General features: G+C 37.4%; 1 protein-coding gene across 1 annotated transcript; it reads right to left on the bottom strand.

The window, feature by feature from the left end:
• Nucleotides 1-1127: 1127 nt before the first annotated feature.
• RB195_016713 (uncharacterized protein) lies at nt 1128-5053 on the bottom strand (the record flags this gene model as incomplete). Its single annotated transcript, XM_013436437.2, has 6 exons — nt 1128-1224; nt 1527-1615; nt 2642-2758; nt 3046-3138; nt 4016-4088; nt 4938-5053. 6 exons carry the CDS (start codon nt 5051-5053, stop codon nt 1128-1130), a joined length of 585 nt encoding a protein of 194 aa, XP_013291891.2.
• Nucleotides 5054-15021: the final 9968 nt, after the last annotated feature.

Raw genomic sequence — 15021 nt, 5'->3', positions numbered from 1 at the left:
CGGACTGAAGTATTCGGGTCATTCTGTGTCGATAGCGTCTTCACGCAAGACGCCAATACTCGCAGGACCATTCCACGCTAACGGATGTGTTTTTTCTTTTTTTTTCTGGTTAAAGGACCCGTACTATGAACTGTAGTGTCAACTATTCCGAAGAAAAAGGTATGCGCTTTCTCATTTTGTAACCAGTTACAATAAAAATTATCCATTTTTTAGTTGTAAATTTTTAGAGCAAATAAAATTCTACGCTAACAAGAAATTTAATCAGAAAATTAAGAAGGAGAATTTGTCCTGTTTATGTTCTTGCGGTTTATGTACAGCTGGCAGTGGATAAATATAAAAAGTTATTGTATTAAAAACAAAAATGATGTAGCGACAGAAAAAAATGTCAAAGTAGAGGAATATCCACAAGAATAAAAATTTGATTACAGTCCTTCTACATTGCGACTAAGCAGAACAATCACAATGATCAATGGAATTACCACTTTTCCAGCGCCACCAACCTTGAACAGACGGTTCAGTGCGATGGTGCGCCGTCGTGGAGCGTGTTGTCATCGGTTCGATACCCGCGCTCGGCAGACGTTCTTTGATGACACTGCATTAACCACCGAGATTTCTGATCTTTGTGATTACCATTCATGCAACACCAACTGAGAACGCAAATTAGAATTTTATGGATTTTTGATACATCCATGACGTGAAGACCTTAAATAGGATTTTCCTAATAGGCTTCTTAGTTATTTTCGAAAATTTTCATCAGTTCAGACAATTTTATCTCGCAAAAAAGTAAACAGAATAAAAAAAATAAGAAAAGAAGGAACAATCCGGAAACATTGCACATTCAGCCAGGCTCGTCTCGTCAATAAAATCAATAAAATCAATGCAAACATTCGTACTTAGGATTAGTTCAATATAATTTTTTGTTAGATTGCATGATAGATCTTAGAAATGATTGAGACTAGAGTTAAATTGCTGTGTTTGGAAACATAAGAAAAAATATAGTAGAAGATGGATGAAAAATCGCATACAGTGCTTCGCAGAAGATCAACAGAAATCAATCAATATGTAGTATATGCGGAAGAGATTTCTTTTGACAAGTATGTAGACATGCGGATGCTCCCGCCTCCCAGTCAGTATTCCAACTCCATTTTCCCGTTATTTTTTAGTTTTTCTTTTCTTCTCTCGTTATATCCTGTCCGCATGTGATGCACGATCACGTTGAACACTCTGAAAATCTGCGTTAGAAAAAAAAACGATGGCGAAAAAGGAGAAAAGGCAGAGAAAAGAAAAAAAAATGAGAATTACTCTATAACTCAACGAAACCTTACTAACCACAATGTAAAGGATTTAAAGAAATTACCAGTAAAAAATTGTTTAGTAAAAGGAATTTAATACCTCAATTAGATGGTAAAGATTTGTTGTTGTAAGCGTGACCGCAAAATTTATTTATTGCTTATTTAGTGTCACTTTTAGCGTGGCAGCTACCGAATTAGATAATAAATGGGACAATCGATAAATCAATAACGTACCTTTGCCACGCCAACGTCATCTCTGCTCGTTTAGCGTTGTCAGTAAAATAGCTAGAAAACGTTTCATCTATAGCCTCTGCCATGCATACCTAAAAAGGAATACGGTAATCACTTGTGAACCAATCGGAAAACGGCAAGCAGCTGCTCAGTCGAGGGCAACTGTTTACATGAGTTTCATGCTATAGAAGATATGAATTTCTTAACGGAATTACAAATCCATATTCAATCCATACCTTCTGCTCTATATCTATACAGTGATGCTGGAGTAGATCACAATAGTTAAAGGTAAGAAAGAGCTTTAATGTTGTCTCACTGCTTTTCTTTTTCTTTTTTTTTGGAATGAATCAATAAATTTCCTGTCCCAGTACTGTGGTTTTCTTATCGTCCTCGATTGATCCAAAAAGAAATAAACTGGTAATTGTTCCATAGGAATGATAGATGCCGACTGACTTCTAGGGATAGTGTCTAGTGCTTCTAGCAGACTTGTGCTTACGGTGGGTGAGTTGGTAAACATGTAAACAAAAGTCTTATTAGAAGGTGTTAGATGTGTGGAAGAACGTTGGAAACTATTCAAGCAAAAAACTGTACAGATTCTATCCTTAAAAGGTATCACCCCAGGAGTCTGAGGTGGTACTGGTTTCAGGGGGTTAGGCCTATATGGGGTCGTAGATTATGGGGAGGAAGGTAATTCCGTCCATTTCTTCTTAATTGCCGTAAAAGACGGCCCGGAAGATGCGGCGCCGCACAAGGTTGGCGCGCTCCAATCGAACTCGTTGTAAAAAATAGCGCCCCGGAACGCTCAGAGCCGAATCTCCTGGGCCGTTTTTACAGCAATTACGAAGAAATTCACGGAATCACCCTTCTCCCCGTAATCTACGACCCCGTATAGGCATAACCCACCTAAAACCCGCACTACCCCAGATTCCTGGGGTGATACCTTTAATTCTCAGTTAAAAAATAATTATTAAAAAAAAGATAAAAAGACAAAAAAAAAAGAAGAAGAAAGAAGAAGATAAAAAAAGGAGAAAAAGAAAAGATTGTGAAAGAAAGTTGATGAATTACTACCGTTGGAAATAGTAAAAGTTGTGGAATTGTGGGACCCGCGTTCCACTCACCAAAAATATGTCCCAAAAATTCGAGTTGAATCCACGTGCAATAAAATCGACATGTCGTGCGCCTAACTGTTCACATGTGCTTCGAACCATATCGTCGTCTAGTTGCATGGAGACGATCTAGAAATAAATTGCGTAGGTCCACGAAATGAATTTTTGATTTATCATTGATTTTCAACTAGATCAAGCGGGTCAAATCAATAATCGACTTCTTTTATTAATAGCTTAGCTGAGTTACTTGAACTACTACTTGAACTACTTGAGAACTTGTAGTTTACACCTTTACCATACTGTTAAATTATAAAATGTGCTGGACACAGAACTCTCTTTCTTCGCTACAATATGTATGTCCAATCAATCAATCAATCCATCAATCAATCAAATAATCAATCAGTAAATAAACGTACGATTTTGTAGAAAAACGCCTGGATCGTTGTTGATAGATTCATAAACGATTCATTGTTTTGTGGACTTTCATTATCGGCTATGCCGAACGATTTCTGAAAGCACCAAGTTAATCGATTGCTATTCACTATCCATCAATAATCAATAATCAAAATGATATTCGATATTTTATTTCTGGAATTTCTTCAAAATTTCACGCCTAAGAAGAACATTCTCTTCTATGCCTCTGAAGAACTACGTTTCTGGTTTTGGAAGTCAAATTAACGGCCTAGAATTGCCACTTACGAGTACTGCCAATCAATCGATAATCTTCAACGTTTGAATTTCCCAACGCAAACTTTAAAAGGTTGCAGTTTAACCAAAGAAATTAATGAAGAGCATCTTCACTTTAATTTTCTTCCATTTATTTATCAGTTTTCTATTTATTCCCACATTTATGTGTTCGTATATGCACAGAAAGCGCATAGAGTGTGTAAAAAGTTTCCTAGAGTAAGTACTAAAGAGTAATAAATGATGTGAATACGTAAAAAGTCCTATTTATGACCTTGTGGTGGGAACTGGGGAACTGCGGTGAGAACAAGCATTCAATAAACCCTGAGGGGACTAATCGGACATTCACTGATCAAGTTTTCCAAAGCCTCCTATCCAACAACAGTTTACTACCACATTCTTCTCAAACTAGCACCTACAGTACACCTGCATCATAATTTCTGTGCATTCATACCGAAATGAGATAATTTTCTATGTAGAAATTAGATCGAAGAAGTGCACAAAATCCCTCTAATTGGAAAAAAAAACGCTATGAAAGCTCGGTTAAGTAGCTTCAAATTACGAGCGCCAGCCTCTTTTTTTTCTCGTTTTCGTCACGGCGTCGGGGATTGAAGTTTTTTTTTTGCTCACAAGCGGTTTTGTAATGAGATGTGCTTCCTAGCAATTAGAACCATCGAAAGAAAAAAAAATCGAAAAACTCACTTTTATAGACGTACTGCGTGCCGCAGAAGCGTTCCATACTACGGCGAAAAGATTCGGTTGCCGCTCGAGCAATCTGGAAATCAACACTATCAATTAAGGTCATTATTAATTGTGTGGAATTGAAAAAAAAAAACAAAAAAAATAGAATTCTACAGCAGAGAATACGGTTTCATTTTACGGAATAACGCATTAAAAGCTAAAATTTGAAAAAAAAGAAAAGAAAAAAAGAAGAAGACTCGAAACCAAACATCACTTTTTGATGGTTTTCAGTACTCTTTACTGTTATTTTTTCTTTTAAGTGGTAGAAAATTGAAAAGAATCCAGCGCAAATTCCTCACTAATTTTAATTTTTTTTTGTAAAATAAAAATATACTTCCGTTCTATTTTAAGTTAAATATTTCATAGTAATAATGGTTTGTTCGTCCAGGGAATTCTTACAATTTCATAAAGAGAAATCACACGTCAACTAAACTTTTTTTACATATTTTTAGTATTATTTGCTACTGACGTTTTTTTTTCCTAAATATTCACCTTTTATCTGTGATTTGAATTCCTTGTAAATAAATACACAAAAGGTTTCTTCTAGTCCTTTTTTTCTTTTCAGCTCTATGTTTTCTTCGTGGTTGGGAGAAAGTAGCTGTGAAAAATGATCGAAATATTCCAGCGTATAAAGTAAGAGTAAAAAATATGATCAACAGTCTCGAGAGGAAAACTAAAGGGTCCGGAAATCAGAAATTAATACGCTAGTAAATTAGAATTTCATTTTTCGAATTTTGATTTCAATTATATGTCGAAAACGACTCCGAATGAATCATCGCAAAGGCAATGAGTGGGGATTCAATCAACACTTACTGTTTGTAAGTAGAGAATTTAGAAAAGAAAAAGAAAAGATGAACAGATTTTTGATCAATCGAAAACATACCGTGGCCATTCTTGTATAACCAATTTTTTGGTCTTATTCGGTATAGGACCCACTTCGGTCGAACCGATCACTGGTGTGTCTCTCTTGCCACGTATCGTTGACAGTAATCCCATCATGCCTAGAAATATACAATTATAATGATTTTTGTACGTTACTGTAAAGTTAAGACCACTTGAAAAATGAGACATGCTTATTAAGAACATAGAAACTTTACATATCATTCATCCAGGCATGACAAGCTGTCAGTTCATTCATTCATTCATTCAACTGTTCAATCATTCATCCATTCACTCTTTAATTTGCCCGCTCATTTATTCATTTGTTCATTCATTCATTCTTCTCTTCGCTAATTCGCTTCCTTCTCATTCATCCACAAAACAACTCGTAGATTCGTTCACTCGTGTCCAAATGTTCATTGAGGCGAAAAAGAAAAGAAGAAATTCAAATAAAAGAAAAGAAAAATAAAAGGCACCGTAATTTTTTTAACAGAGGAGAACACTATTGTGAACGCTTATACTGCTCCATCCTCTTTGCAGAGTGTTTATTCTTAGATAGAGATACAATAAATTGAAGTTGAACACAAAAATAAGGCGACTATAAATAAATAGGATACGAGAAAACAGTTTTAATGAGTGATTCTAATTAACGGAGGATGACAAGGATCATATATGGATTCCCAAAGTAGAAAATCAGTGTGCGCACGGTCGATGTTTATTTACTTATTTGTTTTTTTTTTCTCAGAAGACAAGAAGCAATATTTCTACAGGAAACATACTTCAAACACATAGCGTTCATGTGTACATTGGCTGGTGGCGCTGAAAATGATCCCGGCTACCATAGGTGAGCCGGACTCTACTCAGCAGGTGAAGGGGTCTAGCTTATAGGGTGCAGCGCAAGCGATGAGGATGACAAGGATCGTATTTGAATTTCGCCAACCGTCCAAAAATAAAGAGGGTCCCATCGCCAACCGTTCAAAAATAAAGAGCGTCCCATCGCCAACCGTTCAAAAATAAAGAGCGTCCCATCGCCAACCGTCCGAAACTGAATAGGGTCCCTTTGCGAACCGTCTAAAAGTGAGAGAGTAGGAGCACCGGCTCCGACTATCACAAGTATCTCGACCACGCCCTACGGAGGACATAAATACAACCTTCGTAAGAAGAATTATTCGTTAACAAAAACGTAGCATGTTCTAAATATTTAACGAACATTATTCAGACAGTAAAAAGAAAAAAAAAGCTGCGACGGAGTTCGATCGACGTGAGCAGAACCAGAGCAGGAACAGAGAAAATGAAAAAAAAAAACTTCTATACATAAATAGATGAAAAATGTCGTGCTGCGAATTTCTCCCTCTCTTGACTTCTTTTGACCGCTGTCATCGGTGCAGCTCACTTATTCTGACCGTATCTTCTCGATTTCGCCTTAGCCGAACAAGGAACAATCACATATGAAAATGTGAACGAACAGAACGTTTGTGTGGACATAAGAATTTTTTTCCCCAATTATGTCAATTTTTCAAATTTCATACTCAGATTTTTTTCACAAATTACACTTCATAATTGCAATTAATGACAATAATAATAACAGGGGCAGGTGTGATGTAGCGGTTAGAGGTTCCGCTTCTTCCACGATCGATGGGGAGTTCGAATCCGCCCTAGTGCTCACCAAGCCTTTCATTCCTTCGGCGTGGATAAATTGGTACCCAGACTTGTCTGGGAGGATAAAAACACTGACGTGACACATCGGCTAGCCTCCGCAAGCCATTTTATAGGCCAGTTACACGTTCGTGAACCTCAAGCGATTCTGAATTGAAGTGAACGTGGGGGCGCATCCCAAGCGGATTGATTAACGCCGGACACTTTATCCTTTATCGTTTAATAATAATAATAATAATAATAATAATAATAATAATAATAATAATAACAATAATAATAATAATAATAATAATAATAATAATAATAATAATAATAGTAATAATAATAATAATAATAATAATAATAATAATAATAATAATAATAATAATAATAATAATAATAATAATAATAATAATAATAATAATAATAATAATAATAATAATAATAATAATAATAATAATAATAATAATAATAATAATAATAATAATAATAATAATAATAATAATAATAATAATAATAATAATAATAATAATAATAATAATAATAATAATAATAATAATAATAATAATAATAATAATAATAATAATAATAATAATAATAATAATAATGGATATTAGACCATAATCAATTTTTTTTACTATTTTACTTAAGAGATAGATCTCATACCCATTTGAAGAAAACAAAATTGAAAATTCATCAGAGGTTGTTCACAGCTTCTTCAGCTAAACATACATTAACGCTCTAGAGGATTTAATTCGTACTATACCCGGCGATGGATCACAAAAAGTGACCATAACCGCGAATTTGCAATGAAGATACACACAAAAATAGAGAAATACACTTGTAAAGCTTTTTGTGGAAAACCTGCAACAGCACAAGTCCGTTTTTTTTCCTCTTTTGTGAGTGTTCGCTGAGCCGAACTAACGAAGATATTCAAAGACAGAGGATTACGCTTCGATGGTTACATTCTTATACGAAAAACAGCTTGATTCCCAGTACAGAGAATTTTATGCATGCATCAGATACTCTTCCAATACTCCAGAGATGTTTATTCATCAGAGTCTCTATGAAAACTTTAACCAGAACTTTACAGATAAGAAAAAATATAATATAGTAGAGGAAAAAATTCCCAAGAAAAACTGTTATAACGAATGTTCTTTTCCAGGAAATGCATGGAAAGTAAATGTTGAGGGGCTGGCGTAAGGATCGGGAAACGAACTGGGGTCATGACTTTATGAGGGCAACGGTTTTTCTTGAACCGTACTTGTCGACACCATCGGGAAGTCATTTTTCCCGTATTTGGACGATGAGGATGGCAGGAAGAGGGCAGGATTGCCTAGTTTTAGAAGAATATTCTAGAAATCCATGTATATATGGTCTCAACCACAATTTGTCCAGTTTCCAAACTCTTTAGATAACGGAATGACGGGAAACCAAACCCGGTTCATGGATATCAAATGACCGAAGTATGTGGGGACATCATGTGTTTCTATAGATCTTCTAATAGAACAAGTGGAAAATAAGAACACAACAGAAAAACCAGGCTGAAAAAAAATAAATAAAAAAGAAGTGTAAACTGAAAACTAAAATAAAATAATATATAAAATTAAACTACGTTTGTGTTCCGTTACCTGGCATGATCCCCTTTCTTATAACGGATAGCTCAAAAACCTTCATAGAAGATTTTCAAAGAAAAAAATGTTCCATTTTTTTCAATTCATTTCAAAAACTTCCAAAATAAAATAAACATAATGTAAATAATAATAAAATAAACATGTTATATTGAATAAAATAAATAAAAACAGCGCTAAAACAAGACAAAAACAACTAATACCGCTAAAAAAATCATGTTCGAGACTACAACGTGCTGACTACACCAACATTTATTTTTTCGGTGAATTCTGTAAAACATGGACATTATCCATTACGCTCATTCGTCCGCTATACAGACCAGGATTTCAGCTATATACGAAATTTTCAAATATAATCTGCTAAATAATTCCCTTAAAATTTCTTTAGCTAAATAAGAACTCATTTTATTTACCTGTCTTGTAATAACTACATGATTTTTTTTGAAATCCTGAAGCACTGCACAATTATATCATAACTATTTTTTATCTAACTATATGATAAGTATTTTTCTTCTTTGTAATTAATAAATAATTAATAAGTAATAAATAAATAAATAAATAATGTAATGTAAATTAATTTTCTTTGAAAAATGAAAGCAGAACTATTTCTAGGCTCGTACCGTAATCGTATCTTTTTATTCACGTGGACTCGTCATAGAAATTCGAGTGCGATCACAGAACAAATCAAAGAAGAACCGGGAAATAAACGTGAAAGGAAATCAAATAAAATTGTGGATTTGCACAAACTTACTGTTTTCTTTTAAAAAAAATTGTACTCAAATATGAAATACATTTGAAGTAAGAGCTTTTGAAACGTCAACTCATGCTGTGAATGAAATTGAAGCATTGAGGCTTGTAAAAACCAGAAAATGCTAAGTTATGCAACTGCATACGATCGAAGATTAGAGACGCCGCCGCGTTTCCCAAGGAAAGTAAAATAAGGTGGGCCGGACACGTGATGCGCTCTAATGACAACCGTTGGACCAGAGCCGTGAGCGACTGAGTTCCCCGCGATATTAAGCGCACTACAGGAACACCGCCGTCCCGATGGTCAGATTTCTTCACGAAGTCCTTCAAAGAAAAATATGATGCTCTTCGTGTCCCATGCGAAAGAAGGAACCACTGCGCGACTCTGGCACGCGATCGGGACAAATGGAAGAATCGCTGGCGCCCGCTAGACCAGTTCGAAGATCAACGGGAGTCAAGGTGATCAAGGTGATCAAGGTGATGCAACTGCATTTCGTGCATATTCTTGTACCGTATCATCTAAACTTGAGTGAGGAAGAATTTTCTCCACTAACAAGTACTGATTCGGTCGCGACAGAATTATAACATCAAATATCTGAGATAATAGGCGATGTGCGTTCCAACTGAAACAGAACAGCGCTCGATGTCAATATTTACTCGTTGAAGTTATGGCTAATTGGGATGAAATTAGCTCAATTTCAGGCGATAACGCGCGCAAAATGAGTCAAAGACTAAAAACTCGCCGGGAACCATAGCCGAATGCGTGACCACGACCGTATATGTATGTAGTCGGGTTAAAACCACATGAAGCTCGATGCAGTTGTGTAAGCGGTTGCGCTCGAAGCGCGGCGGTGGAGCGTAGCGGTTGTGATCGAGTGAGGATCCCTACTGCTACCGTTCATTGCTGCAGTGCATCGATGGTCCCACCTCGACACCAACCGATATCTCCACCGCATCGCTTCGAGCGCAAGCGCTTACGCAACTGCACCGCACTTTATGTCGTAGAGACTCTACTATACTTGAAGAAGCGATATTTTTTGCATACGCTGGTAGTAGTTCGCCCTATTAGAGTTCTTCTATATTCACCTTCCAATAATCACCAATTTTCTAGCGCAGAAATACACTAATGAGAAATGATGGGTGGGCTTCTTTTTTTTAATTGACAATCGTCAAAGTAAAGGAACGGTATAGCGTACTCGGTAAGAGGTTCCGCTTCAGCTGCATGGTCAGATGCTCGAATCTGCCCTAGCGATCAAAAGATCCGATACCCTATACCTGAACGAGTGTGGCGAAGTCGGTAAGAGGTTCCGCTACCTGCACGATCGATCGGAGGTTCGAATCCGCCCTAGCGCTCACTAAGCCCTTCATCGCTCTTCGGGTGGATAAATTGGTACCAGAGTTGTCTGCGAGGATACAAACACTGACTTGGTACATCGGCCAGCCACCGCAAGTCATTGTATAGGCCAGTTACACGTTCGTAAACCTCAAACGATTCTGAATTGAAGTGAACGCGGTGGCGCATCCGGAAGCGGATTGATTAACGTCAGACCCTCTATGGTTTATACTTCAGTTGACTAAAAATTCTTACGTGGTGTCCAACGTTTCTCCATCCGTGATTAGATGGATTTCGAATCTTTGATGTTATCGATAAGAGGGAGGATGTGCTGAAAATCCATAAATTTCTTGCTAGTCGAGTCAAGATGACCTGGTGCCGCCTAAACCGGAACTGCGCCGGGCTTCATGTCATCTGGACCCAACGATATCCGCACGTGTAGTGGTATTAAATCCTGCACTATCCAGGTATTTAAATCCTCTGCTAAATTTGTTACTTTCTTCCTACTCGATTATCTGCTCACCATCAATTTCTGATGGTTATCGGGATTCATTTGTAAAGCTAGAATAAACTTGTTCGAATTTTTACATAATTCCCCTTAGTTGGCACTAGGGCGAAGTCGAACCTCCGATCGTGTCGTGCGGACAGCGGAACCACTTATCGCAGTTCATTGTTAGAGTTTTATTTTACGGTGCCGTGACAATGAGGATCTAAGGGCGCTAAGTTGGCTGAATCTAAGTAAAAATAAGACATCAAGACGAATCAAATGGAGTCATGGATTTACCCAGGTCTACTGTTTTCCTAGAAGTTGCACTCAAATACGAAATACATTCTGTGTATAAACTCTCGGAACATCAATCCTTACTACAAATGAAATTGAAGCATTGACGCTTGTTAAACAGAAAATACAATCCTATACATTGTAACTACATTTCAAAATGACTCTCTAAGAAGTGATGGAGCTACAAAGAACGTTAACAATTTTTTTTTCCTGAGAAATACATATGTGTCATGGAAAAGTTGTTTGTTCAACAGCAGTGAAAGGATTTGTAGAGATGACTAAAAACGAAATCAAATCCCACGTAGTGCGTAGTATTCTCTTCTATAAACAACCGTAACCACAAGATTTGAAGCCTTAGGTTAGTCGAGTTTGAGTTTAAATTGTACCTAACAAGATACACTACTAAGAACACCCAAAGCAGAAAAAAAAATTACTTGAGTGCTTCTTTTGTGAGCGTGTTTTATGTTCGTCCGGATGAAATAAATTGCAAATAATAAGAACAGGTTGATAATTAATGCGTAGAAGAAAATCTAACCGTTCGAATCCTGGAGAAATGCGAGGAGGATGAGCGTAAATGAGCTAAGTATGGTTAGAAGATTTTGAGATTCTCTGATTATTGGCCGAATGTTTGTAATTCTGTTTTTCTTTTTCTTGTTTGTTTATGATGAAATATATGTGCCATTAGATGCGTAACGACAAAAATTTGCAATGAACCGTGGGATTTCTACGAATAAGACAGTTAAAAGCTACAAATATCGTTACAACCTACAGAAATGATTCCAGGTTAGCTGGCAGATACCAGTCTCTGAAGGTAGAGCACTGATGGGGAGCAAGGATTTCGCTAAGGGAAGTAAGAAGACCACGATATCGTTCCAAACGAGCTGGCAAGTGTGACGCCATCGGTAAGTGGTTCTGCTGTGACTGCGCGATCGATCAAAGGTTCGAGTCCGCCCTAGTGCTGGCCAAGCCTTTCATTCGTCCGAGGCACCATACGCGTCTGCGAGGATGAAAACACTGACTTGAGACATCTGCTAGCCACCGCAAGTCATTGTATAGGGCAGTTACACGCTCGTAAACCTCAAACGATTCTGAGTCGAAGTGAACGAGGTGGCGCATCTCGGACGGATTGGTTAACACCAGAAACTATCGGTTATTTTTTGTTGTTCCGGAAAAAAAGCTTCAAACCTCATCTAAACAGTAGGAGCACATTTGAAACAGCACTTCTACAAACTGAAATTGAGTTTCGAAGATGAAAAAGCGGTATCGGTACTAATTTGATCCGGTGGCTAGTTCTGTAGTTGGGACAACGAGGAAAAAAACTCCTTTACCGCACATTTAAGGTGAGTATATGTACAAGTCGACGGAATTATAGTGATCAGAGGTTTGGGGTAGATAAAGGATAAAGTTTCTGGTGGTAATCAATCCGCTCGGGATGCGCCCCTACGTTCACTTCAATTCAGAATCGTTTAAGGTTCGGGAAAGTGTAACTGGCCTATACAATGACTTGAGGGGGTTAGCCGAATCAGTGTGTCAAATCAGTGTTTTTATCCTCCCAGGCAAGTCTGGTACCAGTTTATCGACCCCGAAGATGTGAAAGACTTGGTGGGCACTAGGGCGGATTCGAACCTCCGATCGATCGTGCAGGTAGCGGAACCTCTTACCGACTTCGCCACACTCGTCCACGCATAGGGTATCGTGGATCTTTTTTAGAGAATCGCATGAACAAGAATAGACGCTAAATCCAATTAGTACGTGGGACTGCCCTAGTCGTCGATTAGTGCAAGCCGTCTGGTTTTAAGAGGATAATCAGATTTTAAATGTATCTGTGGATATTGAAAAATCTCTCCTCACTCGCCAAAAATGTCACGAATATTACAATGGGAAAATTCCCCATGATGGAAGATATTAAACGATGGGGTACTACTCCATTGAATTAAAATCAGTTTCGGGAAACAAAAAAAGTGGAACTTCTGGAAAAAAAAACTCTCTGTATTCAGCTTCATGAAGGCACGTTCATGATCTGTTAGAAGGAACCATCAAATCCTACACTAAAACGCTTTAAAAGCGAGGCTAGAAAGTTTTCTATGATTCTTTTTTTTTCAGAAAGTTAAGAAAAAAAAGAGACAACAAACATTATCGTTTTCCCATCGTATGGTGTCAAAAATTATCTTCCATGTGACGAAAAATGGACAGCAATGATAGACGGATTGCGAAAATCCTGATCTAGTTTGAAGAAAAAAACCAATGACCATAAATTCTTAATGGTCGCTTTCGTTGCTTTGCTGCATATGTACCTATACCCGTACCCGGAAACGACGAGAGTACGGAAAAACGAGAACAAAAATTCGAAAGAGTTCGCATAAGTTATTGAGCTTAGTATATTTCTAAATCAGGAAATGATATTGCAAATGCCCGACAAAAGCATATTTCGAGGGAAAGTCAAAAATTAAACCAATTACAACCGATCTCTACAATATCTTTTTGGCCAAGTCCAGCTTTTTTTGCAAATAAACAAACAGTAGAAACATTACTAACAAAAATGATTTCGTATTGAATACTAGGAGAAAGTACTTGACAAGATGAAATATCACAGCTCTTAAAATGTTGTGGTCATAAGCGGAACGTGGGTCCTTTTTTTCTTTCTACTGCACATTTTGCCCCAAAAAAATTATCTTTGAATCTGTGATTGAATGAGATGTTGAACAGCTAGAAGTTAGAAGCAAAATATTACAAAGGAAGTCCTGTGGGACGTCGACAACGCCCCATGAACACTCAAAAATCATTTAAAACCCACATAAACATGCTAGAAACGATTACAGAGCACGTTGTATAAAGCGACGAGAATTAATTGTTCGCACAAAACATTTTTGGTCTAATCGAGCTGTCGAGCTCAGCCCAACGGCGCCAAAGAAGAATTTCTTCTCGCCGTCCCGTATCGTGCCAAAATTCCATTAGTTCTTAATTCACGTTACTCGTCAACACTTTAACAATTCGTGGAAGAAAGAAAACGACTCAAAGATCTTCAGTCTTCATCTATTGTTACATTAACTGAGACTGGGAGAAAATTGAGCTGAACAAAGGAAGTTGGGTGAGAAAGAGATAGAGTGGGTGAGAGAGATATGAAGAGAGAATGAGAGGTAGAAAATAGGAGAAAAAGGTAGGAAAAAGTTCGAAGAAAATCGAAGATATGAAGAAAAGGACGGCTCGGCTCTACTATAGAAAATGAAACATGTAACTGTGAGAGAAATGAACGAAGTAAAAAAAAAATGAAATGAAGGGAAAGCCAGGACAAAACGGTGGAACTCTGGGAAATAACCGAATTCTGATATCCCACTGTTTCAATTTTATAAATTCTCTAATTCGAGCGAGTTATTAAAAAGTCATTAAAAGTTATTAAAAAGTACAGTCGAGTTAAAAAAAAAAAAACTTTCCACACAATAATTACCGATCACGTGGGTTCAATGAACTCCAAATGAAAATCACGCAGATACCGTTACGACCTCTGTCCGTCAGCAGCGTTCAGGATGAACAGCACTTTCAGACACACAGTGCTTCTTTCCTGAGAGTCTCGACCGCTCCGCAAGCGGTGAGCGCGCTGCCGTCTCCTGGTGCAACAACAGATAAGCCGAGAAACGGTGGAGAACACCTCCGAGGATCACCTTCAGCTCCACGTACTTCTTAGTTCAATCCTCCCCCATAAATAGCATCATTAGGAAAGAACGTTCGAGAAGAATTTAGCTGTTCCAGAATTGTTGGCAACAACTTACACGAGTCCACGGATAATGACGACATCTACGCTGCTAGATTGAGTCAATTACCACGAACTTTGTTCTTTTCATGAGAAATTCTTCCCTATGCAACAAAAATCTTTGTCGCAATAAATAAATGATTAGGTAAAGCGCCGTCGAAGATCTGCACTTTGAAATTGAAAGATATTTTTGGTTACCTTATTCTTGAGAAG

Source organism: Necator americanus, chromosome II (assembly GCF_031761385.1).
Source record: "Necator americanus strain Aroian chromosome II, whole genome shotgun sequence".
In the NCBI taxonomy this organism is placed as follows: Eukaryota; Metazoa; Nematoda; class Chromadorea; order Rhabditida; family Ancylostomatidae; genus Necator; species Necator americanus.
The sequence above is the reverse complement of the archived record's forward strand: the minus strand, read 5'-3'. Positions and strand labels throughout refer to the sequence as shown.